General features: G+C 41.8%; 3 protein-coding genes across 7 annotated transcripts in view; 1 reads left to right on the top strand and 2 right to left on the bottom strand.

Annotated features, from left to right (window-relative positions):
* On the bottom strand, positions 1-19,289 carry RTF2 (replication termination factor 2). Of its 2 annotated transcripts, none has more exons than XM_015881845.2 (9): positions 19,161-19,289; positions 18,148-18,242; positions 17,945-18,038; positions 17,620-17,759; positions 16,800-16,878; positions 4,309-4,422; positions 2,602-2,656; positions 2,430-2,522; positions 1-788 (listed from the first exon to the last, which is right to left on the bottom strand). In XM_015881845.2, the coding sequence occupies exons 1-9, from the start codon at positions 19,227-19,229 to the stop codon at positions 607-609; spliced, it is 921 nt and encodes a 306-aa protein (XP_015737331.1). In that variant the 5' UTR covers positions 19,230-19,289; the 3' UTR covers positions 1-606. The 2 variants fall into 2 exon arrangements, with proteins under 2 accessions (XP_015737331.1, XP_015737329.1); XM_015881843.2 differs by having other exon boundaries at positions 1-791.
* Positions 4,445-14,710, top strand: LOC107323093 (beta-1,3-galactosyl-O-glycosyl-glycoprotein beta-1,6-N-acetylglucosaminyltransferase 7). 2 transcript variants are annotated; one of them, XM_015881838.2, is made up of 5 exons: positions 4,445-6,817; positions 9,189-9,315; positions 10,255-11,286; positions 11,636-11,731; positions 12,521-14,710. In XM_015881838.2, exons 3-5 carry the CDS (start codon positions 10,311-10,313, stop codon positions 12,745-12,747), a joined length of 1,299 nt encoding a protein of 432 aa, XP_015737324.1. In that variant the 5' UTR covers positions 4,445-6,817; positions 9,189-9,315; positions 10,255-10,310; the 3' UTR covers positions 12,748-14,710. The 2 variants fall into 2 exon arrangements, with proteins under 2 accessions (XP_015737324.1, XP_015737326.1); XM_015881840.2 differs by having other exon boundaries at positions 9,194-9,315; positions 12,521-12,747.
* The window catches only part of CASS4 (Cas scaffold protein family member 4), a 16,632-nt gene continuing 8,188 nt past the window's right edge, over positions 19,157-27,600 (bottom strand). For 2 of the 3 annotated variants that reach the window (XM_015881833.2, XM_015881835.2), the window contains exons 2-6: positions 25,821-26,246; positions 24,098-24,202; positions 23,568-23,711; positions 21,944-23,275; positions 19,157-20,913 (exon numbers count right to left, since the gene is read on the bottom strand). In XM_015881833.2, the coding sequence (XP_015737319.1) occupies positions 20,500-20,913; positions 21,944-23,275; positions 23,568-23,711; positions 24,098-24,202; positions 25,821-26,246 (2,421 nt within the window). In that variant the 3' untranslated portion in view covers positions 19,157-20,499. The remainder of the gene's footprint in view (positions 20,914-21,943; positions 23,276-23,567; positions 23,712-24,097; positions 24,203-25,820; positions 26,247-27,600) is intronic. The other variant, XM_015881836.2, reaches the window with a different exon arrangement.

The raw sequence follows: 27,600 nt of genomic DNA on the forward strand, positions 1-27,600 counted from the left end.
TGAGCGTATACAAAGCATTGGTATATTAAGCAACTCATGGTGATCATACATGTATTTTAATAGCTGAGCAGGCCAGATGGAAAAGCAGCAATCTCTGTAATGCCTCAATAAGCAGGAAAGTTCCCTGCCAAGCCAGCAGGAATGCCTCCACCTACCAGGAAAAGGGAAGCAGTATTACACATGGCCTTAGCTCACATTCTTCAGCAAAGTAACAGCTAAACAAAAAGTACTGAGGTAATTCTCCTTACAACTGAACTTGAATTTCTTTGCTGATGTAATAAAAACTTCAAATACAGTTGCAGCAAACATCAACAGAAGAGCAAGGCAGATCCTCCTGCACTCATTATCCTCATACCACTGGGGAAACAACAGAAAACACACTGGGTAAATAATCCATCCTTTCAGAACGCTGATACAACATGGACTCTGGTTATCTAACTTTATTTAAGTTGCAACTAACACAAGTTCATCAGCTCCTCAGTAGATTACAAACAACTTGCAAAGTGAATTCCAGGTAACTACAGTTACTTTCTGCATAAGAGCTGTACAGAAAAAGCCTCAGGGAAGGGAAGCAGTGAAGATGTTTTGATCAGGCTCATCATTGTTTCAGAAGCAGTACGCGGTATGAGTAACCCAATTGGAACACTCTTCCTTTGGACGTTTTGCTGAGCTGTGTGTTGTAAAAATAGATTTGTACGCCTCCGATTTCTCCTCGCTGTCTGCAATGGATCTCTTAGGGGCAGTAGAAGCCTTAGTGACTTTTCCTGGGACAGATGAACTTTTGTCATCTGCTAGAAAAAAAAGGAATAAAATCACATGTATGTAACAGCTCACAATTAAAGAAAAATACAACACAAAAAGGTATTTACGTTAATACAGACAAGGAGCACATGCATTTTTTCCACACATTAAAAACTATAATTGAGCTCAACCGTAACAAGTTCCTGGCTCATAGAATTCATGCTGAAAACGCATCCACAAATCCTGGAGAGCAATTCTATCCTACTCATGTAACACCCCTGTGCTGTAACTCAGTACTGACAACATTGATTCCTCCCAGAGAAAAATGGCTCTGAACTCGAGTTTTAAGAAAGAAACATTAAAGTATTCCATCACTCTGAAGTATTGTCTGAAAATCAGCTATCAAATGACCAAAGCTGAACTTGTGAAATACTTTCCCCAGGGAATCGATCTTCTCCCTTTATTCTTTGCAAAGCCATTTACAGCCAGTAACAATTGTCCACATTCTTCTTTTTATATATATCTGGGATAGGAAACACCCATCCCTCTGTTTTTGATACCATCTCTCTGTGTGTATTATATCTACTGCTACAGAACCGATCAAACAAAACCCAACTAAAAAGAAACTTGCTCTTTCTAACTGACTGCGTAGCTTTCTCTGTTGCAGGAAGGCAGTATTTCAAAAAGCAAGTAACAAATCTCTTGCACAAAGAAGTTACTGCATTACAGCCTGCAGAAACTCCATATGGTTCATGTATCTTGGGCACAACTGTGTGTAAATAACTAGTGGGGAGTCTGAAAATGCACTTATCTGATTCCTGCATGCAGTCATAAGAATTCTATATGCAATTCTAAAGCATGACAGATCGGACCCTTTTTATGTATTTGGAGAATGCTGCTTTTAATGGCACTAATAGTTGTCTGGAAAGAATTACCAAACAATAGATTTGAAAAAATGAATGTGTATGCTGGAAGTCCAGAAACCTTGGGGTGCCATGTTCACAAATTAATTCCTACGCTACTGGCATTCCTCACTCCGCAGATTTGTCTTTATTTTCCCTCTCTCCTTCTATCCCCCTTCTGGTCAATATAATTGCTGTCAGAAACAAACCAGTGACCTGACATTTCAAAAGGCATGTTTTTTCTTCTTTGAATTATTAGGAAAGAAGAAGACATCAAACATTATTAGAACTACTAGGTTCCTAAACATCCCAGAGCAATTTAATAGATCTCAAATTAAATGCTTTCAAAAGTTTAACCTTTATGAAAACAGACAGTGAGTGGCAGGTGAAGCACTTCCAATGGAAATTCTGTTTCTCACAATGATGAACTGTAGATAAATGACTATTAGATTCTTTAAACAGATTGTATTGTCTTTTCCTGTGGATGCAATACTTGAATTCTTCATCCCGAAACCTCAGACTGACTTGAAAAACAGCCGTATTTCTGTACTAACTGGAGATGTCAAAAAACGTAATATTTTTTCCTATAGAGCATCCACCGTCCTTTGGACTAATGGAGAGGCAAATTTATTCATAGTTTCATGACAATCGTAGATACACTGATATATCCTGAAGTCCTATTCCAATGTTACCAGAGACACACAAACTAGCAGCTAAAATAAACGACTACAGGTCAAGTCATCAGCTTGTGCATTTTCACACTGCAATGAAAGCACAGCCACCAACCTGAACTTTTGGTGAAGACGATTTGCCTCTTCTCCCCAGAACCGGAGGCGATGCAGTCCTTCGTGCTCTTAACTTTAGATGGACCTGGAGAATCTATGAAATAAAAAAACTGAAAGTGTTGATCTGTTTCATGACTCATAACAGTGCAGTTAATGTACAGCTGTGAAATTACCTTCAGTGGTGACTTGCTGGGCAGCTGATTCTGCTGACTTGCATTTCTTTGACTTCTGAAACAACAGAAGCAGAAATTGATGATGCACTGACAGGACACACAGTTCCCAGATTGCGTTTGATACACACACAGTTTGCAACGTCTTTATGTCTTACACAGTGAAACTGTTCCTTCCACAACATTGCTCCATGCTTTGATATTATTTATATAAGGCAAAAATGATAAACTCAGAAACCCTGAAGAAAACCAAGACTAAACCATCCTGCTTTGCTATTTTGGTTTGTATGCTTTGCAATGGGGCAGCAGGATGGATAATCACCAGTGTAATCTCATATCCAGACCCACACAGTGGGACAGGAAATTGAAGGGGTTTAAACAGGACAAAGTAACTGTAATTAATGAAGATATTTTTCATTGAGAAATTCAGAATAATCCCACATCTTATATCACATCTTTTCATTTAGTTAATTAAAAAATCCCTTCTGGGTAACTTGCAATAACTGGAACCTTTATTGCAAATTCCTTGGGAAGAAAAGGTGTGAATGGTTAATCACCATTTTTTAAAAGCATCTGCAGACCAGATTTTCCAAGTTAATTTATGATTGTCAAGCTTAAAAAAAAAAAGAACAAACAAAAAAACCCCATAAACAGCAGCAACAAGAAGTATCCCATTACTGGCTTGGGTTACATAAAATGCCAAACTGAAAAAGAAAGATGTATTAGAACAGCCATTGGTGTTATTATCACAAAGGCAGACTGCACACACTCAGAGTACATAACTCAAGGATGTCAGACAAACGCAAAGAAAATAAATTACTTCAATATTTTATAAGAACTAGGAGAACCCATGTTGGGAAGAGCACGATTAATGCACTGGGAAAAAGATGCCACAGCACATGTTGCTGCAGAGCACAGCCAGAAGGTGGTGGTAGAGCAGTACAATGCTGACAGCAGGCCGGGCTCTCCTGGAGCTCTTCACTGTAAATGCACAAAACAAACCCACCCTTATTTTCAGAGCGCTTCCATCTTTGTTATTACTGACACATTTAGAAAGAAAAGCTACCTCCCCTTACCTGACAACATTATGTATAGTATATATGAATGTGCATGAATGTATATTATATATATATCATCATGGGCACATATAAGAAACTATAAAAGATGGCTAGAGAAGAGTGCTAGCTCCTTCTTTACGCTTTATGGGCAGGAAGACAGGCAGCTCACTGCCCTGCTGTCATTTGACAGCAACTCTGTACCACACAGCAATGGCTACTTGACAGAACAGCAGCACACATTAGAGTGCACAGTAGGGATATTTTGATGGCATTTTGCCTGTTTAAATTTAAAAAAAAAAGGCCAAGACCTCAATGGTGCAGTGAGAACATTCATTGTCATTAATCAGGACTGTTAAGAGCTGCAGATAATGCAGATAATTTATTGGCACCCTGCTTCATTATACCTGAATCCCATGATTTGCAGAGTGCCATGACTCCTAGTCACAAGAAATTTCCATCAGATACAAGGTGAGCAAACTGTTAGTGGAATATGCACATAGCATCTCACAAGCTTTGCTTTTAGACGTAGCACTGAAGTACAACACAGCACAGCAAGCAAATCCTCCAGTGGGTATAAAGAGCAGCAGAAAAACTTATGGCATCTGACAGCAGATTGCATTATAGAAAATAACTCTATATAAAATAAGATTACCTTCTCTAATTTACTTTTGAGTCTTCTATCCTCCATTCTTTTCTTCAGTACTTCCACATCTTCTTTATTACCATTAAGGATAATCACATCTTCCTCTTGGAAGGGAACACCACACTTCAAGAGAAGAGGACAAAAATCACTACTTTGTCAGGACCTTCATCCCAGTGAACCTTTGCCAGGATCATCCCCTCTGGTTCCCCTCTTCTCTTTGAGTTCTCTAACCTTTCCCTTTGCTGCTTCTCATTATAAGTATTCGTTCAGCTTTGTAGTGCATCATGAACTGCTGATAACCACACCTAAAAGCAGCTGCCATGCCAATCTGCACTGCAAAGAATTTCAGAACTATGAAAACAAGAAGTTCTTCAAAGCTGTTTCCCACACTTTTTTTCCCTCAGGAATGCATGTGATTACAACCTAAGCGGTGTGACACTGCACCCCTCCACTGACAGTCATATAAGAAATGATGCCTGAGAGCAGCAATTCATTTATTCAAGGGGCCCATAAAAACGGCATTATTCATTAACCCAGCCCTGCCACCTCACTGTCCTTCAACTGATTTATTAAACACTACCAAGTTTTACATTTTCGAAGTACATTTATTAATTAAGCTGGATTATAGATGTAATCTGCTTCATGTAACTTGTTTCCTGATTGAGTACACAGATGTCTGCACAATTTTTAATCATCAGGAGAGCACCCAGCACACTCACTATGGCATTTTCCATTTTAAAATCTCAGTAATTTTTTAAATTTATAGTTTTAGTAAATCCAGAGGCTTTCTGCATTCTGATTTATGTTCCTCTCTGCTACCACTCCTCTGTTTTCTGAATTGAGGTTTATACAGGTTACTCGTGTATTGGTAGCAGGGATTAAAGTAGCACATCTGTGCCCTTTCATTTGTTTAATTACAACAAACACAGGCAACTCAAGTGATGAACAGTGAAAAAATGAACAGTGAGACGCTATGAAGGAGCAGTAAGGGTTGCAGAGTTGAACATTCAGTGCATTGGGCAGAACAGTGGATCTCACACAGGAAGTGGGAGAGCAGCCCAAGTCTTTCCATTGCTGCTCAATGAACTACTGTTGGAAACAGCAGCTCAGTATGAGCTCAGGCATTTGGGAGCGAGAAGTCCCCACAACCAGGACAGACCATTTAGTCTTCATCCTGAGGACAGAATGACTGGAGCAGCACCGATTCCAAACAAGCCCTCCATGCTAATTTCTCATTGATTTTCTTTGAATGATAGAAGACATGAACAAGACGAAAGGAAGCGACACTTTTCCAAAAACACTTCCCTCCAGAACAGGGGATGTGCATCCCCACCACCCATCCATCCCTCTATAGACAGGGCAACAGTTAGACATGGCACTGAGCAGACATGCTGACCAAGCCAGCATTCATTTACCAGCCACAAAAGCTTGATGAATTAACAGCTACAAGAGACAGTAATCGTTAACTAAAACCATGTTCTGAGAGAGTTTTCCAGAATTCCCCTCACTGGAAGGGCAGCACTGCAGGAGCTGTGAGCACCATTTCTGGCACTGAGCAGCAATGGGACAAAGACTGAATGATAACATGGGAACAATGGGAAAGTCTCCTCCATTGGGTGCACATTCTGTGCTGTGCTCTTTCTCTCATGAGTTACAACATCCACTACAGCAAACTGCCTGAGCCGCAGCCTCTATTCATTGAGCTTCCCTTCAAGTCGGTGACAATTTTCTATCTGCTGTACCTGCAGCTGTGCCCTAATGTATTTTGAGCTTTTCTATTTATTTCCGAGCAATATTCTATTTTTATCTGTAAGGATCCAAAATATTCCAACCTTCCCGCTCACTGCTACAGCTCTGCAAGTCCGGTAAATCTGAACTGTTAATTTTTCACTTATTAAAAACCCCAAAAGTCCTAATAAAAGCACAGTGAACAGTTCGGGCGGATGACATTTCATCTATTATCTGTTTGGTGTCAGACACCAGAAGCGACCAGGGGCAGTTCCTTCCTATACTTCTTTGCTGTTATCTGGAAAGTTTCAGCAGGCAAACAGTTAAGATAGAGGGGGGAGGAGGAGGAGGAGGAGGAGGGAGGGTGGCCTTCCCACCCATTCTCATCATCCAGCACACTCTGCGTGCAGCACTGGGGTTAAAGCCTCGGAGGTAAACCACGACTATTTATAATCATCAGCAATGTACTCTACGTATCTGAAAGTCTGATTTCAGGCCTTTTAAAGACCATCTCTGAACAGCAGCACCAGAAATTTGGAGAACCTCATATTTTCTCTTATTACTGTGAAACAGAGGACGTTTCTTCTGAAGCTGAACAGCACCGCTGCAGAATAAATATGCTAAGCATCGCAGGAAACCAGATTGAGTCATGTTAATGTTTAACCCCTTTCAATTATACCAAATTTCCACACAAGCAACAGAATGAAGAACGCTGACTGAATGCTGCTGAAGGACAACGGGACTCTATTATTTCTATTATGCTGCCTTCTCCTGGCTGACTCTGGAAAAGGTAAGAAGAAATAAATTATATTTTCGGACTTCAGGTTTTTAACTCTCTTAAGTAAAGCACAAAATAGTCTGATTTTTGTGAAATACAATTTCACTTCAGAAAGGCCGTTTCACTTTAACAGAATAGTCAGTCCTGCAGTCAGGTCTGTTTGTTTTTACCCTGTCACTGATGTGCAGGACAGGTTGGCCATTACTACAAGCACTGTTTGCATCAAAAGTCTCAACACTTACAAATATGTGGCTTACTTCTGTTGCAACCAACTTAGCATCTCACAACCACGTATCTTAATGGTTTAAATAGCTGCCATAGTATTTGACTGGAATTGTACTGAGGTCAAATACACTGCCCAACAACAAAACCACTGATAGAAGGTATGCCTCCACAAATACCCTTGCATTTATTGGTAAATACTGATGTCATATTGGAATAAGAATGATATACAATGTATAAGGTGGTTCAAGCTGGGACTGAAGAAGAATATTTTCATTTACTTGATACACATCACAACGCAGGCAGAATCAGCATACTCACACAGGCTTATTGAAAAAGGTAAGTAAAAAGCACTAAAACACCACTTTTACAATTAAGTTTTTCAAAGACTAAATTACTATTCACTTGCTAATGAAACATTTATACAGGCCTTAGTGCAGACATCTTTCAGATGACAGACATAAACAGATTTGGAAATACAAGAGCTAAAGCCCTTTCAACATATAATTATTGGAAGACGAAGTACTCATAAGCCATTTGTTTCATTGAATTACTGGCACACAAACTACATTAATATTAACCAGTTCAAAGGGTACAGACAAAACAGGAAGTTTAGAGAGGCAACGCTGCATTCTGAAATCCTACAGCAGGAAGAAACAGTGAGCTGTGAAATGATCCCATCCTAACTCTGAAATGTACTGCAACAAATACAGTTAATGGAGTTTTTACAAACTATGACAATATTTCACCAGCTTATTTTCAGGTATAATTGCATTTTTCTCTAGAATTTACTTTTAATGGAGTCAGATTAAGATAACAATTCTCCATGACAGCAGCCGTAAGGATGTCTAACAATCCCTTCAATGACAAACACCACTCTCAGCACTTCTAAAAATTAAGACAAATTCCTACTCTGGGTTTAGCAAACCTATCCCTAGTACAGAACAGGCTGAGTTTCAATACCTACAGCGGCATTCCAGGATAAGAAAACTGAAAAGCAAGGCAGCCCGGGTTAGTCCGGACAGTGGATGTTTGTAACGGTAAGAACTGATCTTGCTCTTCAAGGGCAGGAGGGATATTGCAGCACAGCTCTTCACAGCAGGTCACAGAGCTGGGTCTAGGAGACTCTTGTAAGTGACAGACTGCATTCAGAACAGCACTAACTGAGACAATTCCAGCCCCGGAACTGTTAACACCCCAGCAGAAAGTCAGTATGTGCATTCTATAACATATACTCAGGTTGCAGGATGTCAAATTTTGCTCTCATTGGAAAGGCTCTAAGATCAAGTCATTCCCCAGAATCATTTAACCATTAGAGATGGAATTATTTCCTCCTGGCTGACAGCAGTGTTTGGATGTCATTATGCTGCTATATAAAACACAGCTTCTAGATGCTACACAGTTCAAGCAGGAGAAATCCATAGTAAATAGTTCACGATCTGAAACATCCCTGGAAGTTATGATGTGATGGGCAATAAAGATCTCAGGGATGGAACAAACCGGTCACAGCTTGGATCCCTGGGGAGCCATCCCTCACAACTGAGTTAGAAAAAACCCCCCCAATATATAATAAACAATGGAAAAACAGACAGGACACTCATCCTGTATGGACAGATGCTGTTTTCCAAGCAAGTCCCAAATATTTCTGTAATTGCCCAGTACCTTCAGTGATATTTTTATATCCAGAACGTGAAATTCCACAGAGATCTCATCATATTCACTGCTTCAAAGCAACCGTAATGTCCCTCCTTTAATAATTCACTAAGAACAAACTGTTTTTTTCTAGCTTCAGCTCCAAAAAGGTTCAGTGTTTCTGTAACACTCCCTGCCCCAACTTCTGCTTTTGCTAATAGCCCTTATGCAAATCCCTGCCTGGCTCTGGCAGTCAGCTGGTAGCAGCCTGCAGCACCACACGTGTCCTTCTACTGCAGAAATCCTTCCTTCCACCTTACCGTGCCATTCCCTTTCTCTTTGTGTAATATTGAAAGATTGAAGTGGACTCGAGTTGCTGAAGGTTTCTTTTTTTTAAATGGAAATGGCTGAAGGACAACCCAAGTTGTTTACACAGTAAATTTACCCCTCGGGAGCAGCTGAGAAAAAAAAACAACATATTCCTCTGGGCCTTGATTTCCTCATGTTTTTCTTTGGCCTATGCATTCAGAGCAGACCGAAAAGCACCGCTGATAGAACACAAAATGGAAGAATCCTCCACCAAACACACAGATCCACTTTCTGGAATGCTCAGTGGAAAAGAGGCATTATTTCAGCATGGAATTCAGCACATACCGGTAAGGACAATAAGTACATTTCTTCCTGACATCCTAATAGATCTTAAGATATTGCTACTCCACAGTATCTGTTCTCTTGGTACAAACCCTGTTATTTTCAATGCATTTTAAATTAAATTCTTTGTCTCTTTTTTACTTTAACTGCAACAGTCTCTTTATTTCCAAGCTTCTACAACAGATGCTTGTTCTCCATTCTTATATAATGACAAATGCATTATGATGCAAAGCATGGGATATTTACAAGTTCAATTGCAAAATTTGTTAAAAACAAATTCACTAAAGAAGGTACAACAGAAGATGAATTACCTTTAAAATACAAAGTATCTCTTGACTCTTAAGCTCAGTGACAGCTGATGATCCCTCATCTGCTCCAGGGAAATTTTCTCTAGGAAAGGGATACAGACCTCAGTAGGAGCTGGAGGACTCAGGACTGCTGCACTTGTTTCAGTAAGAAAGGTGTATGTAGGAAAAAATCACTATGGAAAAATTAGGTGCTTCCCAAAGCACAAATACAAAGACATCAAGAGAATGGGGGAAAAAATAGTCTCAAATGAATTAGAAATGCTTGCTGGCTTTATGAGGATAAAGAATGATGCACATTGTGGATTGCATTTTAGCATTCCCTTTTTGGTTATTATAATAATAATAAACTGTAAAATACAACTAACTTCTATATTATTGGCCCTCCCCCACCACCATCAGGTAATTAATGTACAAAGCCATTTGGGGTTCTTTGGCTAATTTTGTTTGTCATAGGAAGAACGCCTCGTGGTCTGTAACTACAGCTTCCAGTGCACTGAAGCATGGGCACACAAACAGTCCGTCCTAGCAACTGAAAAGAGTAACCTCAACCTTAATAAAAGCATTACTACTATGTCATCAATTAAAAGAAAAGAGTCAGCAGGGTTATCTCCTTCTCTGTCTCAATCTTCCTTCCAGATAACCCGCATGCCTAATTAAGCTATGATCAGAAGACGGTATCTGGATCATAGAAGATGAACCCACTGGATGCGACAAAATCAGGATTTTTACTGTGCATTGCTGTCTGTACGTTCATCTGCACTTTCATCTACCTGAAGGACTCACTTTCTACAGAGCCGGACGAACAGAAATTTAGCACCAATAGAGCAGAGTGTGGATTTTACCCAGATGAACTTTGTTCAGCTCTTTTCATGGGGAAAACTGCCGCTCTTAAAATTGGAAGCATTTGTCAGAACACCTACAGACCTGCAGCACTCAGCTGTGTTCAGACCTCATGCAACTGTTCCACGGTTTTGAAGGCTCTGCACTTTATAACGAGACCACTGTCAGATGAAGAAGGAAGTTTCTCACTGGCGTACATTATCACAATTCACAAGGAGCTGGAAATGTTTGTAAAGCTGCTAAGAGCCATTTATATGCCTCAGAATATTTACTGCATACATGTTGATGAGAAGTCACCATCAGACTATAAAGCTGCTGTACAGAACATTGTAAATTGCTTTGAAAATATTTTTATTTCCTCAAAGAGGGAAAACGTCGTTTATGGAGGATTTTCAAGGCTACAAGCTGATATTAACTGCATGAGAGATCTGGTTCACTCCAAAATCCAGTGGAATTATGTTATTAATCTGTGTGGCCAAGATTATCCTATTAAAACAAACAAAGACATTATAAAATATATCAAAAGTAAATGGAATGGTAAAAATATGACTCCTGGGGTAGTCCAACCACTTCACATGAAACACAGGACACAGGTTAGTTACAGAGAATACGTGCGTTCTGGAATGTCATACGTGTATCCAACAAAGAATGCAAAAACTAAACCTCCATACAACTTGACGATATATTTTGGTAGTGCCTATTACATATTAACTAAAGAATTTGTAGAGTTTACACTGACTGATGCACGTGCAAAAGGCTTGCTGGAATGGTCAAGAGACACGTACAGTCCGGATGAACACTACTGGGTCACGCTGAACCGCCTGCATGGTAAGATGTCTGTTATTTCTACTAAGAGTAATCCCTGGACTGACAGCACTGGGGTATGGGACAGAGAGCTGAGCTCTGTTTTAGAGCTTAACAACACCTTGTCTGAGTTGCCCTGCATGAATGTTGTCATTCTCTCAGTCTTGATATGGCTCCTTAAAGCCCATCTTATGATGGCTAAGAAATGGAGCTTGATTCTAGAAGTCCTGCTTATAGTGCAGACCGTTTGCTATCAGGCTAAAGAAGAGTTAATCTAAAAAGTAAATTTTTATTGTGAAAAAGCTCATGTTCTCAAAATTATCCCTCAAATAAATAGAAAGGAATCTTTTATCAGAACTTTATGCTTTTAAAGATGCTCCAGGTGCTACACCAAACGCAGACTGGGAAGGAAACATACGAGCCATTAAATGGAAAGATCAAGAAGGAACTGCACACAAAGGCTGCAAAGGTAACGTGAGTTTTTATCAGGAGCTACAATTGCATTCACTGCTAATTATGTATTATGCATTAATAGCCATAAATGAATGTGCCTCGCTGGTAACACATTCTATTTTGAAATTATCATATAAAACAGCCACCCAACCTACTCTGCTGTATCCAACCCAAAAACCTTCTGACACACTGTTGCAAAGACCACCACAGTATCCGCACAATGACCACCCTTCTCCCAGTTGCAACACCTCCATTAACTCAACAGGGTAACAACAGAACTGTATATGTGCATATTTTCTTATTTTGCAAGTTTCTATACACTCGATGACCCTCCTCTATTACATTAAACAACGCCTTAAATAGACCGTTCAGTTTTAGTGAGAAGTGGTTACTCAACAAGCACATTTGTCAGATACATCACAACTGAATTAAATCTCTTCAATCTGATTTAAGGAAGCAGGATAGTGCTGACCATGTAGAAAAGAAGGCAAAAGACAACAAAAAAAAATACATAACTGCAAACTCATCCATTTTAAAAATGGATCCAAATGAAGGAGAACTCCAGCATGTCCCACCAGGAGATAAACACTGACACAGGAGCAGCTGGAGATAATACGCATCCATTTACATAAAACACAAAATCAGAACAGCCTTCAAGTTTTAAATCCCCCATTAACCTCTAGATACATTTCAATGTGTGAAGTCAAAAGGTAACAGCTGTTAGTAACCCCACAGAATGAAGATATTCCTTAAGGATTCCATCCAGCTTTTTGCTGCTTTCAGACACTTCAATTTGTCTTTGCAGGTCATTACATCAGAGACATTTGTGTCTATGGACTGGGGGATTTACAGTGGATTATTGAATCACCTCACTTGTTTGCCAACAAATTTGAGCCTGCAAAGTATCCACTCGTGATGGATTGCCTAGAGAGACGCTACAGGCTTAAAGTGCTGCACCAGGCTGAGGTCCCAATTGAAGATGACTGGCATTTCCAGGACAATAACCATTTCAACATGAAGCTGAACGTTTGAGGTTAACTGAAATGTAAACATATACCCCAAATACTGAGAACCCATCGATGTTTTCATCCATAGACTCCATTTGCCTGGTGTACTGCACTCACCCCCATGCTGTAATTCTGTACTACTGTTTCACCAGTGAAATAAGCAGTTAGTGTCACTCGCTACAGTAAAAACAAGAGCAACAACTGCTAAAGGATTAATTCCTAGAGAAAATGACATCTGTTACAAGGGGGAAGTTCATAATCTTCTAAGCGACCCATTTAACTGAAAAACACACATTCCCCATGTCTGTACCTGAAGAAAAAGGAGGACTAAGTGGTATAAAGGTAACAAAATGGAAGTAATGGCCGAACAAAGATGAAATATGAATACAACAAGTTAATTGAAATTGTGTCTGGTGTCTGCTTTATAAAACAGATAGCTCTGAGTAACAAACCTGTCACTAAAGCTGCAGAGCTTGCAGAGAAGCAGGTGACAGCCAGTTTCAGACACAGCCCATTTCACTGTTATTCATGGCCAGCTGCGTCTCTAATTTCATCGTGTAGCATGGCAACACCACCCGTGCACTGTCCATGCTTTGCTCGTACTGAAAAGGGCGTTTGCATCAGTAACAGTAGTAGGCGTCCTGCAACGTGTGTTTACATTTACAAGTCTTTGTTTTTTGATCCCCTGCAGGAGTTTAGGGCCAGGAGACATGGAAACGGGAGGTCAGGGAACAAAGGAAAATGGAGTGAAAAGCTGTTTTTCAATCCCCACAGCTTTCCTGAATCTTGACAGTAACTGGAGATAACACCCAGAAGCATCCAGGATAAGGATCTCATTTCCCAGATCCTTTGCAACCAACTGCAGTTCTAATTAGCCTGCACTAAGGAAGTGGCTTTTCATATTCAACATTCATAAGTCATAACAGGGAACAGTAACATAAAGAGAATGAGGATGCAGCCCTCTTCCAGGTAAGAGCTGCATCTTCCCCTCCTTAAGGGCTCTTAAGCGAGTTCTTTCAGTTGTGCCACAGAAGAGACTGGAGACTGATGGGGAGACAGAATAGAGTTGGTTATGAATTCTGAGAAGTCACCTCAGTTTTTTCTCCTTTAAAAGGTTTCTATTTTTTGCAAAAATGCAGCCAAAAATTTAATTCTGTTAAATCCAAACAAGCTTCAATTCTTTGTATTATCTCTGATGGGAAAAAATATCCTCTTCCTTATTAGTGCACTCGATTAGAAACTACCAGTTGTAAAGAAATATCTATGAGCAATTTAGATGTAAACTTCAACATACACCCCACATAGCACTCATTTTGCAGGAAAACTCACTCAAAGAGCAAATATTTGTCAAAAAACAAACAAACAAAACAAAACAAAAAAAGAATCAACAAATGCCCTGCAGCAGAACAAACACATTTCCTGGAACTGTAGCGTTTGTTTTCCCACACAAGTTTCTTGGAAACAATGTTTATCAAATGGACTTTAACCTAAAGAAGGACCATCTTGTCTCTATTTATTCAGAGAAACTTTTAAACTTAACCCAAAGGCCTGGATTCAGCCTCATGTGGAGCTCACGGCCTACCCTGGGACTGACTGCTGCTGAAAATGTTCTCCTTATGGAAGGAAAAAAACCAAGTCACTCAGCACATTCAGCTGGGCATGTTGAACATCCCTCTGAAACCAGTACTGATACTGTTGGGTCTCTGCATATGTTAGAGGGAACAAAACACATAACAACAACTCTCCAAACCACAGCCATCCTGCTGCAAGGTACTCCCAGCACTTCTCCACTCCAGGCTGGTTTTAAAAGCACAAAAGTAACATTTGTCGTTGGTGTCTCTGTAGGAAAAGCAGTACCTAGCTTACACTGTTCATCACTGCCATGCAGAACAATTGTGTTTCACCTCTGAATTGAATGAGGAGGTGAAATTTGACAGGCACTGCTTTCACATTGGCTCAGCTTGCAGAAACTGATCAAACTGGGGGGGGGGGAAAGTACAAGAAGCTGTCTTCTTGAAAACTGAAATTAAACCTTAACAAATGTCAGCTGAAGGAAGCTACTGGTGAGTGAACCTCCTTCCCGAAAGGATTTTATGTTTTAAATCACAAAGTTATACACATATAAAAGCCTTGATTAATCCAGCCATTCTCAAATCACTAAGAAACATCATTTTAGCCATCACTGGGTCATCATAACGCCATTAATTTCTTAAAGTGTTATTTTAGTTTAGTTTTGTTTTTCTTTCAACAGTTAAAAAAATTCAAGTAGTAAAACCATGAAAGCATTTAACATGCACTACAAAAGCATTTGCCATTCACAACTGTGCTCAATCTACTCTCACACAGTAACACACACAGCTCTGAGACCTCAGCAACTGATGCTTACTAGCTTTTGGTAACTGCTGCTCTAAGCACCAAGTGGCAATGTGACCGTGGTCCAAGGAGACACTGTGCTTTGTAACATACTGCACACACATTAACACGTATCTGAAAGATATATGCACAATTTCTGTATCAAAAAGCCAGAGGAACACGGTCAATAGCTCCATATCTAAGTTAAACATTCCATTAAGTGTTCTATATGGCACACACTTTAATAGTTAAGATACTAGTTCTGGCATGTATGAAAGTCTATTAAATGTGGAAATGCTTCCAAAATAAACTCCAAAGAGAAGCAAGAGACTACATTTGAAAAACCTGGTTAAAAGAATAGGTTTGTACAACAGTCATAAGCAAGGAACTAATTAAACAAAGTGCAAGGAATACTGTAACCATTCATTTGTGCTTCTCACTGCCTTCTGGCTCCTATGTGCAGTGGGTTTTATAAACCTCAGAAGCTGGACATCCCTTTTGATTATTCCAGAACCACGGCATTTCCAGCACTGCAAATGTTTTCATGCCACATACAGTCCTTCCTGAACAACAGCAGGCAGGAAGCAGGACAGAGCAGACAGCTGCTGAGTCAGGGCTTCATGCTGTTCAGCACTCATCAGCATCAAATGCCTTTATCACGAACAAAAGTCGCTGCTCTTCCTTCCTCTTAACAGTCACATCCTGTACGTTTCAGAACCCATCTTCCCACTGCTATTTACAACCTCCTCGCTTTGCTCTATAAAACCTCAAAAATATGCCTTAGAAAAAATGCATGTCTGCGTAAAAACATCCTGTAAGTACCACTACTTCATGTAAAGCTCCTATCGAGGAATTATTTTTTTTTCCCAAGAGCACTCAGACTGCTCCATCTTCCATACAACCAAGCTCTACAAAGCCTTCCAAATCCAGTACAGCAGCAAATACTGCCAAGAGAAACCAAGGGAGACTGAATTCTTAATCCGGTGTTCTTCCAGTTCCTTGGGTTAAGGTAAGGTCTACATATGCATTCAATTCTTCCAAACACTTCACCACAAGCTTGTCACTGTGTTACTGTTTCTGTGAGCTGCCACAGAAAAAAAACTAGAAGAGAAGTGAGCAGTGAGATGGCTGCGGGACTTCCCAGAAAGAGTTTTATCACTTTTTGGGTTCCGATGAGACAATCCAGGAGATCTAGAAAGGAAGGAACCCTCTGCTTTGAGCAAAGGAAGATCATTTCCTACAGCTCTACGAAGCACAGCATTTTCTGATACACATCTTGTGGCACATGAATATATATATGACCTTCATGATCTTGTTCAGATTATCCAGCTGAAAGTAGATAAAGCTGAGGGCTGCAGACTTCCTGTTTGCACTCACTGAAGAAGAGATCTTCAGAAAAGTTTTTCCTGAACCATTAATGCATCTCTTTGCAAAGTCCTTTGGGAAGCTGTTTTTAACATATTAGCACGCTTTCGAAACTGGTCTGCAAGCTTAAAGGTGAGATTAATGCACAAGAATAGCTTGTTTCGAAAGAGCTCTCCTGAATTTCATGGTGGTGAAAAGAGCTGCTATATATCTAGATCTCCCAGACTGCATTTAGACTACAAATCTCAGCTTGAGATGAAGAAAAATCATATATATAAAATATATATGTACATACACATGCCCATCTATCTCTGTGGGTCATGTGTAACCCCACTGCTATTAAAGCTAAGAAAAACCCACCTTGTGACAAACTTCTGCTTTAACTTCTTTGAGAGCGCGCTCAGAGAACACACAGCCACAGTTCCTCAGGAAGCAAAACCTTTAAAGAAAAGACAATAGATCTTGTTAAATAAACTCTGTGTGTCTAAAATATGTATCTGCAAGTTCATAATGTCACCCTTTTCATTTCAGATTCTTTAGAGAGAGCAACTCTTAACCCTCTCCATCATCCCCACATGAAGGAAAACTGACCTACGGTGGCCCTGAGGAAAATGGGTTTAATTTCCAGGTTCTCTCTTCAGTTCTATCCGAATAACTGTAATTATTCACTTAAGGAAGAAATAATTTACAGCTGTAAAGTTATGAAGCCGACCTCTCTCATCTATCAGAGTTAAAATGCACAGAAAAAGAACTTCCAAATTTGCCCAAACTAGAATGCAAAGGAAAGCCTTTCTTAAGCAAAATAATAAAAACATGGATACTGGCACAGCACTTGAATACAGTGCTTGATGCAATTTGCTCTGCTAAAACAGGAGGTCTCACTCAACCTTTCTCCCCTTATCCATGTCAGTCACCCATGGTTTAGCCCTCAAACCTTTAAGTCTCTCATTCAGTGTAAACACTACTTTTAACTCTTCTAGCATATATATAATTCAACTCCAGAAAGGGATAACATTTCATCTTACCTCTTTAAGAATGAAATGAACGAAAGACATCTATTCCCCATAAAGACAAACACAATTTGCAACATTACTTATTTAAACTTTTTTACTTGCTACACATTCCACTTAACATTGTACCCACTTCTATAACCTACATTCAGAAATGCAGCAGTACTGACCTATGTCTTCCATTCATTTCCAACCCCACCACAGGGCATATAAAGCGTGCAGACTGGATGTCATCATACGTGTCACCTTTTTTACTTTCTTTATCACCACTCCAAGCTGGATTATCAACAAGGTTTAGTTCTGTTACATTCTGAAAGGTAAAAAACAAACAAGACTGAAGCAGCTTAACTAATGATTTTTCAGCTACAACAACATTCCAGGGATTTTTTCCACTGCAGGTTATTGTTTTAGCAGTTTCTGTAGGTAGTGAGCTGACAATTGAGGTCATGCAGGACTTAGAATTTTGTGGCACTCCTTACTGTTAAACCTTTTTACCTTAATGCTCTTGATATGGGATGCAGCTTCCATAGGAGTTTTATCAGCTGACTTGTCCAACAAAAACTCAATGACAGCATCTTTATTGTACAACCTATAAAACAAAATGTTTAGAAATCATATTTCAGGTTCAGAACATTCCTTCTTTATTTTATACACAAATTAGTACCTTATAATACAGAGAACCTTACACAAAGTCATACCTGCCGAGCTCACAGGCCACTATGGGGCGACATAACTTCTCCTGACTCAGAGTGCAGTAATACCATCTCGCCACCAACTCAGCAGTTTTGTCAACCTGAAGGAAAAAAAAAAACCAACATAATGTTAAAATAGCTTTTCTATTTGCAAATTATTTATGTATAAATTCACGTAACACTTGAAGTGTTTCTCAGATCCCCAGGCATCTCACCAAACCTACTCTCTCTGTTATTCCGTAAAGCAACATTAGCAAAAACTCATGATCAGTTTTAAGCCCTTGGAATTGTTTCCACATCCCGGGCCCAGCTTTCTAACTCCAGGCCAGTTTTCTCAGTTTCTGGCACCTCCATCTATTCATTTTCCTCATTTACTCCTTTTTTTACACTTCATGTTATCTATGGCGTTTATACTTCATGTTATCATCTATGGCGCTCATCTCCATAGCGCCACATTCAGACCCACTGAACCAACTTTCAGTCCCTGTAAGGAACAAAAGCAACAAGAAAAGCAAATCTAAGGGCTATCAATGTGAGACCTGACAGCTCAGTTTAAAACATGAATTTATGAAATACTGAACCACAGATGAAGGCTGAGATGTGAAGCCACTTCAATCGGTATCATGTATTGGTATGGCCACAGCCCAGCATGGAGCAGAAGCGCTCTTTATTTCCTTGAATTACAAAAGCTCATCTACCTGTATCATTTTGCTGATGTTTACTACTGTTTTCCCCTTCTTTTTAATCCCAGTGACAGCGCTATATCCAACACAGCAGAGCACTCTAAAGACGGGCAACAAGCCACATTCAGAACGCGATCAGACGGGCCAAAGAAGCACAAAGAACCACCATTACACAACATCATGATGCGTTAACAGAGAATATCGTATCCTTATTGAAGCCCGCTCCACCCAGCCCTGTCTCGCAGGCCGCAGGCCCAACCTCAAGGCCCAGCCCTACACAACCGGCCCCACATCCGCCCCCTGAAGCCCCAGCCGCCTCCATAAGGCAGCTCCAACCTTAACAGCCTTGCGAGGCCCCTTGACCAGCTCGTGCCGCTTGGGGATGGTGCCGCCATCGCAGCCCATCGCGCTGCGCTTCCGCCTTCACCCCAACCCCAAAACAGGCGACAAATTTCCGGTCAATGAGTTCCGGCCTGGACGGAAAACGTCACAGCGGCCACCGACCAATCAGCGTCAAGGGGCGGGGTCACAGCGGGTGTGTCCAGCAGGGGGCGCTCATTCATTTATTCGTTCATTCATTCATTCATTCATTCATTCATTCATTTATTTATTTGTTCATTCATTCATTCATTCAGCGGTGCGCTCCGTGCCGGCCTTTAAATGACCGTACAATGAATGTGAATGGGGGGACAGCCATGGAGCTGCTCTTTGCACAGACACAAGTGCAACCCTGCAACAACCCTGCAACCCTACCCGTCCCATGGCGGGGTGCAGACACGGGGACGCGCTACCAAGAAAGGCCAGACTTGAAACATTCAGATACAGCTTTTAAATAAATTAGTCAAGACAAATACAAACACAGGGGCAGCAACAGCCCACAGGGATCAATGGAGGAGGCGACACGCGATGACTGACGTTATAGAGGCTGGAGGCTTCGGGCAGTGATGGAGCTGTGATCCCCAGAGCCGTGTGTAGGGGAGCAGAGCTCTGCATGAGTTAAATCCACGCTCAGACAGTAATGGGAGCATTTCTGACTAACAGCAGTGAGATGCAGTTTGTCCTGTAACGCGTCCGCTGTGTTGGAGCATCAAACAGCTGCAAAGGGAAGGAATGCTCTGGGGAAAGAACCTAAGCCAGATTGGAGTCGAGTGCTCCGGGAGCTGCTGCTGACAGTACACACAGTAATAGATCACAACTTACAGTAATAGATCACAGCTTACAGAACGGTGCACAGGTAAACGTAGAGAGAGACTTTACATACTCAGAAGGAAAAAAACAAACAAACAAACAAACAAAAACCAATAGGAAAATATTTCTGACTTGTGTAGAAATTAAAATATATATATATATAAAACATGAATACCATTTGCTCAAATACTCAGCAAAAATTCCTGCCCCGACAGAACATTTCTAGACAAAGTCTGAGCAGCAGGGAAGGGAGCACACGTTTAATTCTACACATCCCTCCTTCAGTGTGGCTCTTCACCTGCTGGAGGTGCAGCAGCACCAAAGGAAATTTGGCAGGGCTGCCTGGGAGGAATGAGGGCTGGCACCACTGAGCTGCTCGTGCCCTTTGGCTGCCAAGGGAGTGAAGAAAGAACTGTAACAACACAGAAGTTCAAGTTGTGACCATCGTTCAAAATACAAATAACAGTTATAAAAGGTGAAGCTGCTCTCATTCTAACATTGCTCTGAACTGCTGTGTGTATTTAGACAGCTCATCACTTTTAATCTGAAGTTCCCTCATTGCGTCTGCATTTGGATATTGGATTGCTGCGTTTTTGGTGGCGAGAGCCAGGTTCTTCAGGAGGCTGCAAAACCGGCTGCTGCTGTGCAGAATGTCGCTCCGAGCCTCCCTCAGCTGTGTTTCCTGGCAGAGAGAATCCACAATCTTCTGCCCCACCATAATGATCAATTTGCTGTGGGATATGAAGACTTCAGGCGGCTGCTGACTGCTCAGGCTGTTGTTAAACACAGCGATGGCCTTGTGAAGGGCACCGAAACACAGCCTGCACTGCTCTGGAACGACAACCTTTTTTGCAGAATCTGGCTGGCTTCGAACTTCATTCTTTTTTGTAGATGGCAGCACCTAGAAAAGAGGGTTCAAAAGAACAGACTCAGGATGGTGGCATGTTGTCTTTGCTCTTACTTTACAGCACATTCTTACATTCTTCCCATGTTTCCTCACTTAGAGGGAGTTCTGTTGGTTAAGGGACACCAAAAGCTGCCCCACCACAGCCCAGCACGTTTGTTTGTTTGCTTGGCCATCATTTTGGCCACTATTTCCTCTCCACAAAGTACTCGGCTCCAAAGTGGTTTTTTCACTCACCTTTTCCCTGAAAAAAAGTTCTCTGAACACCGTTTTAATAATGGATGGCAGACAATGTTCTATAGTTAAACATCAATCCTTAATGAAGTCTGGGCTCCAAGCTTTTGGATAGCAGAAAACATTTAGATTTTATTTTTAATGGTAATGACTTCATGAGGGGCATGAATAATTAAAACTGTACAATAATGAGATTCAGGCCTTGTAGTGGTGCATTACTTTGAAATATTACCCGTCACAGCCTTACCCCAAATGAGACACAAAAGCAAAGAGATAAAGAACCGTAGGACTTTAGAGCGGTTAATTACATTTAGGGAAATAAATCTTTTGCACGGCTTTACAGCAGGGGCTAAAAAACCTCCAGATGTGGGGAAATGAACAGGGAAAGCAAATACACCTCCATGTGCAGAGGTGAGCATCCAGACACTGTATTACCTGTATCATGATGTCAGGGTTGCCAAGTGAAACGTATGGGCAAGGAGAGATCTACTGGGTTAAGAAACAAAGCTGATGTACAGACAAAAATCTGACTCTCAAATGAATTGAAAAAGGCAAGCTGCAAATCTGTCTCAGTTTTGACTGGCTGCGTGGACAAATCATCTCATACTGGTTCTCTTTGTTACTTGTAATTACTGATCATTGTACATGTGTGATCAAAATTCTGAGTTCACATAGGTCTGGAAAATAGATAGCAGTGCAAACTGAAGTTGTCATTGATACAAAGATAAAACGGGGCAAATGAGAGTGTCTGCAAATGATGAAGAATATGGACGATAGAATCCCACTTACTAACCTGCAGCTGAACATATTCACAGTCCTCAGTGACATTTTCTTTTGTTGTCTCATTACTGCCTTGACTTGGGTTGGGTTTATCAGGAGCATTTACTGGAAGTGGATCTGTTTCTATTCTTCTTGGTGCCATGATTTGTTTTGGCATTTTAGATCCCGGGCTCACTCTTGGTTGCTTCATGTCTTGCTCCTTCTCATTCTTTCTGAAGAGAAGCTTTCCGTTGGCAATGATGATGGATACAAATCTCTTGAGATCATCTGGAATCGTGCGGGCAACCATAACAAAGCGATCGAGATCATCTGGGTTGTTGTAGGGTTTCTTGAGGACCAAAACATCCAAAGACCAGTTGCAGTTATTTAGAGCTTCTCTTGTTTCTGTCAAGATTTGGAATGAGTTCAGAAGAATTTCTAGCTGTTTTTTAATTCTGATCTGAAGATTGTTATCAGTGAGGTAGGATGCGTTTACCTTTAAAGCTCGAGCAAAGGCCAAGAATTCTCCCAGTGACACTTTGATGTGATCAATGGCCCTATGGATTTCTTCAATGTTTTTCTCTAGGTGCTCTTGTAATCTCCACTTACTGCTTACGAAGATCATTAAACTTGCAACTGAGCTAGATACACTGTGCTGCAATCTAGTCAGTGTCTCTATGGCCACCTCGAGGTCCAGCTTAATTTCTGTGGCAGGCTCTTCTGATGATGACACAGAAGAAGACTCAGAAGAAGAATCTGAGGATGTAGAAAGAGTGCTGCTTCTGCTGTCCACACTAGAAACAGATAATCTGTCATGTTCTGGTTTGGTGTCTCTCGAGAGCTGTGGGGGAACATGGTACGCCTGGTTTCCAGAACGGTTGCTGTTTTTCTCCATCCCTTTCTTAGACTGGATAGTGGTGGGCAAACCTTTAGGAACATCGTAGACATTCCCTCCAGAAATCTGATTCTCAGCATTTGAAGCCAGGAGACTCGGGGGTACATCGCAGCTACCATTCTGCTGCAAGAGAACATCCTTTGAGGATGGAACGTCATAAAGAGGGACATCTGGAAATGTTAATTTCCGTTGTGTTGGTGGAATATCATACAACTGTGGATTTACAACGTTGGCTTCAGCATTTGTTGTTAGTGCCTTGTACCTGGCTGGAGGTATATCATATAGCACCTGGTTCTCTGTGGAATGGACAGAAGAGTTTTGTTTTATTCCTGTTTTTTCAGGTGATATTGGAATATCATAAATCCATTCTGACTTGCGAGGGTTTGGCAAGGTGTTACAGTGACCCCAGAACTTCTTCTGAGATTTCTTCTCTGCAGCATCAGTTTCTCTTTTGGGTGGGACATCATACAGCTGCAACAGAGCACATAGGATTTCAAAACAGTGTCTTTAAACAAGAAATAAGAAACAAAACTAAATTCTCAGTGTACAGATGTAGGCAGTAATATCAACAGAATGATTCCACAGAAAGCCTGGCCCATATTTTTATTTCCTTTCTACAGTGCACAACCTGCAGATGCGAAGTCTAAAATAGACATGCTGGTGCAATCCCTGCAAACACCCTTGGAGAGAGGTTCAGCACATGTGCCTAACATCAGAGCACTAATGGGAGATTATTCTCTCATGTCCAAGAAGTCTTACTTACATTGCCCACTGCTGAATCTTGGATAACAGCTCCAGACTTCTCTGAGCTGGATGGGACGTTGTAGAGCTGCTGCTCTTCCTGGAAGCACTTGGGAGATCTGGCCAGCACAGAGACCTTCCGTGATGCAGGTGGAGTGGCACCACTCTGGCCAAAGGGAAAAGAATCAACCCACATTAAAGCCCCCTGAAGATTCCCTTGGTGTTCAGGGATGTTCTGGTCACATACTACACAGCTTCTGGTTTCCACAGTCTAGATCAGAACAGTGCTAGTTAAACTGAAGGTGCTTGGAAGAAACGTAACCAGGTTTAAAGCACATTTCTTTAAATTTCTAACCAATTCAAAACAGAGCTACTTTGTTTTGAACTTCCCCCCAGAAAGACATGGCTTTCTGCCAAATTAAAAAGAAAAACAAACACACAAACAGGAAAATGCTAGAATTAAACCCTAAACCTTAATCTGCATTCCGAGGCTCTATAGGAGGGAGATGGGTTGGGACCCAATGGTCTGTGGGGGACTGAGGGAAGACATACCTGTGTGAGTAAGGACTCCCGGCTCTGCATGGATGGGACATCATACACCTCGCTGGTGATGTTTGGCACTGAAGCCCGACACGCTCTTGGGAGAGTAAAGAGGTGCTTGGAGGGGAAGGGAAAACAAAACAAAACAATGATGAGAAAACTGCAGTGGGCAACAAGCTCAGGATATCGCTGAAAACTCAGCTAGTTGAACAGGTTATGGCTGTAGGAGGAGCTCTTCAGTGATTCACAGCTGTTAGCTTTCCACTGATGGTGATAGATTTGGTATTTTCTCCTTTGCTACCACTTCTGCTTTATTTCAGATAAGAACAGGCACGTATGAATCAAAGAGAATCAACGTTATTAACCAAGAGGGGGAAAAGATCTGGAGAAAATTCAGCTTCTATTATCACTCAAATCTTTTGACTCTCTCCGAAGCAGAACTGTTAAAAAAAGAAAGCAGGGGATTTTCTACTTCTCTCTCACAGAACCATCAGGTCAAGCCACGCTTTGCGGGAATAACAGCTGCAAAAGGATACAGACTGGGGATGAATATTGGGAAAGACCTTTCATCGACCTTGAAAATACTGACTTTAGTCCATTCAACACACGGTTAGCCTGGGCAACAAGCAAAATGACAGTGTTTTTAAACAGGGTGAAAGCACGCTGGGTTTGGTTTATTGCTTTCAGCCATCTCCCTCAAAGACTTACAGTGGCTTTACTCAGCTGCTTGGGGAACAGCTGAGTGTGTTGGCAGCTTTGCCAGCTGTCTGGTAGGATCTACGCAGGGCAGCCCCGATTGCTCCAACACCCCCGTGTGCAGCCTGTGACCACCACAATGCAGTTGTTGTAGCAACAGCTGGGACATTGTGCAAGAGCCAGCTCAGGCAAAGCTGAACTCTGAAGTAGTAAAAGCAGCTAGAACTTCTGTTTTTTCCTCTTTTTTTTTTTTTTCCCTTCCCCCTTTCTCTGGTAGAGTAGGCAAGGCACTGACTCATGAAAATACAGAGACAGGAAAAGCTGATGAGCTCTAATGTTGGGCCACTCACACAAATGAAGAAATAGATGACATTTTCAGGGCCTGGTTTGTTGGCACAGTGTGGAAAATGGCACTGATCTCACTTCACTTTGCAAGTGCCCTGCCTTCTTTGTGGCTAGGAGTGCAGAGAAACCAGTTCACAGCAAATGCACAAGGATCTTTGGCAACTAATGCCCAGTTTGAGCTTGCCATTATGGAAACACTACATGAGGTCTGGGAGTGCAGCTGAAGCAATGAAAATACAGTTTACAGTCACCAAAGATTAACCAAATATGTCTCTTTTCCAGCACCTATTTGCAGCACCAAAGGAACCAGTGCCTCATTCTGTAGCACAGTGGGAGGGAAGCCGGCCAGCTGCGTCCTGGAGATCAAATGCTCATTAATTCAGACTAAAGGGTTTGGGGTTGGACTTTTTTCCTTTGCCAATTAACATCTTTAATGTGATTTTCTTACACAGAATAAAGAGCTACCCAGGGCTGAAGAGCTCGTGGGACTGAATGAAAGCCTGCACTTGGAACTCCCTCCACACCTGCTCTGTTTATCTTTTATTATAAAAGATTCTGCATTAATCTCGTGCTGAAGAAAGGCTTCGATGATGTAACACCGGAATTTTCCACCCAACAGCCATTCAGACCCTTCCCCCCACCCCCCATCCACCACTTCAATGACAGTGCTTGGTCCCATGCTGCCCACACCTACCTGCTGCTTGCAGCTCCGTGTCCTCTCACTGAGCAGCTGTGCAGCCAAGGCTGGCACCTGGTAGACCCCCTGTGCAGGCTGGGTGGCAGCCCGAGCCGGCGATGTCACCCACCCCTCCATCTTCTCATAGGTAGAGGACGACGCGGTGCCTTTGGGCACAGAGGGCACCTGGTAGATGTTCTGTGGGGCCACGGGTGGCTCTGGAGCATCGCTGGGGATGGCAGGAGGCGGAAGGGCTTGTGGGCCCACCAGGAGCTGCAGGCGGTTGGCAGGAGCCAGGCCTTGCCGTCCATGCAGTGAGCACCTCCACCAGCCCTCACTGCCAACAACGTGCTGCTCCAGCACTGTCAGGATGTCCCCTCTGCGGAAGGCCAGCTCGTCCGAGCACTCCGCCTTGTTGTCATACAGAGCCTTCGCCAGTGCGTTCTAAGGGAGAGAACACAGACAGCACTGTCACACCAACAGCAGAGCACGGCACCAGCACAGTGCTCACCTCTGCTGTCATCTCAATTTGATACAAAATGCATGGGCTTCAATTGAAGACCATATCTCAGAGCAGCGGCTTCAGAGCATCACCTGCCTCTAACATTTATCTGTTATGCTGTACAGAAGTAATAACTCTACTGTATGTTTCTGCATTGCTTCTCCCACCAAAGGGTCTTGGAAGTGTGGCTGGCATTCATTACCTGGACTTTGTGAGCATCACGCTATGAAAAAATGTGTGGTTTTCCCCATAAGCATTCTGTGAATTGTTTGTCAGAAGCCAGAGGAAATGTGTCACCCAGCCAAAAATAAACCTCGTCCTCCCTGACTGCTGCCTCCTTTATCTGAGGGCTTCAGCTGCACATTAGTAATTAGTTGTTTCTTAATAGAAAAAGAAATAAATACACTACTTGTTTTCCTTTAAATACTTCTTTTCTCCTTCAAGCCTAATGAAGGCAAACCCAGCAGCAGTGCTGAGAAGCTCAGTCTGCTGGCAGTGCTGGGGCAGCAGCACTGAGGGCATCAGCTCCAGTGCTGCCCATCTCGGCCCTCCATCAAACTGCAGAGCTGACTCCTATTGCGTCACAGATCCCAGGCCAACAACGTGTGTCATTTAGCTCTGGGAGAAACTGCCAGCCCTGTGCACAGTGATGCCACATGCATTGCTCTTTCTGCTGGCTGGGCAGTGCACCTGGGAACTCAGCTTCAGGTGAGGGCAACTGGAACAGTGCCCTCATTCCCCTCTGTGACATAGATGTCACTGTGCACTGAGGCATCTCCAACAGTGCTGTTATCACCTCATCTCTCACTTTTTTATATATATATATACGTACTTGAAGCCAGTGAAGAATAGAGGTGACAGATCACAGGAAATCCACAGGAAAGCAAATATTCATACTTTCCAAGCCTCATCACCAGGGCTGCTCTACCTGCCTCAGCTGAGCTTATATGAAGCCTGGCAAACATGAGTGATAACGCTTTATTTTTTAGCATATTGACTTTGGATATTTGCTTACTCCAAATGGGATGAAAGAATGAAAAGCAGCTGCAGCTTCATTCATCTGAGGCATTTCTGCAAAGGGCGAAAAGAACCGGAGCAGCAGTGCTTTCACACATAGCATTTGCTGTCAGCTTAAAATGTGACCGACTGCTTCCCACTGGATGTTCCAGCATTAGTTTCTTAGCAGAAAGTGCAAGTAACATCCAAATAGATAGCACCCAAATAGGAAACATGATGCCTTGTATTTTTGTGCGGAGCATTTGCTGTGAAGTGACAGCTGGTTTGAAGCAGCAGCAA

The sequence above is a fragment of the Coturnix japonica genome, chromosome 20, assembly GCF_001577835.2.
Source record: "Coturnix japonica isolate 7356 chromosome 20, Coturnix japonica 2.1, whole genome shotgun sequence".
Lineage (NCBI taxonomy): Eukaryota > Metazoa > Chordata > Aves > Galliformes > Phasianidae > Coturnix > Coturnix japonica.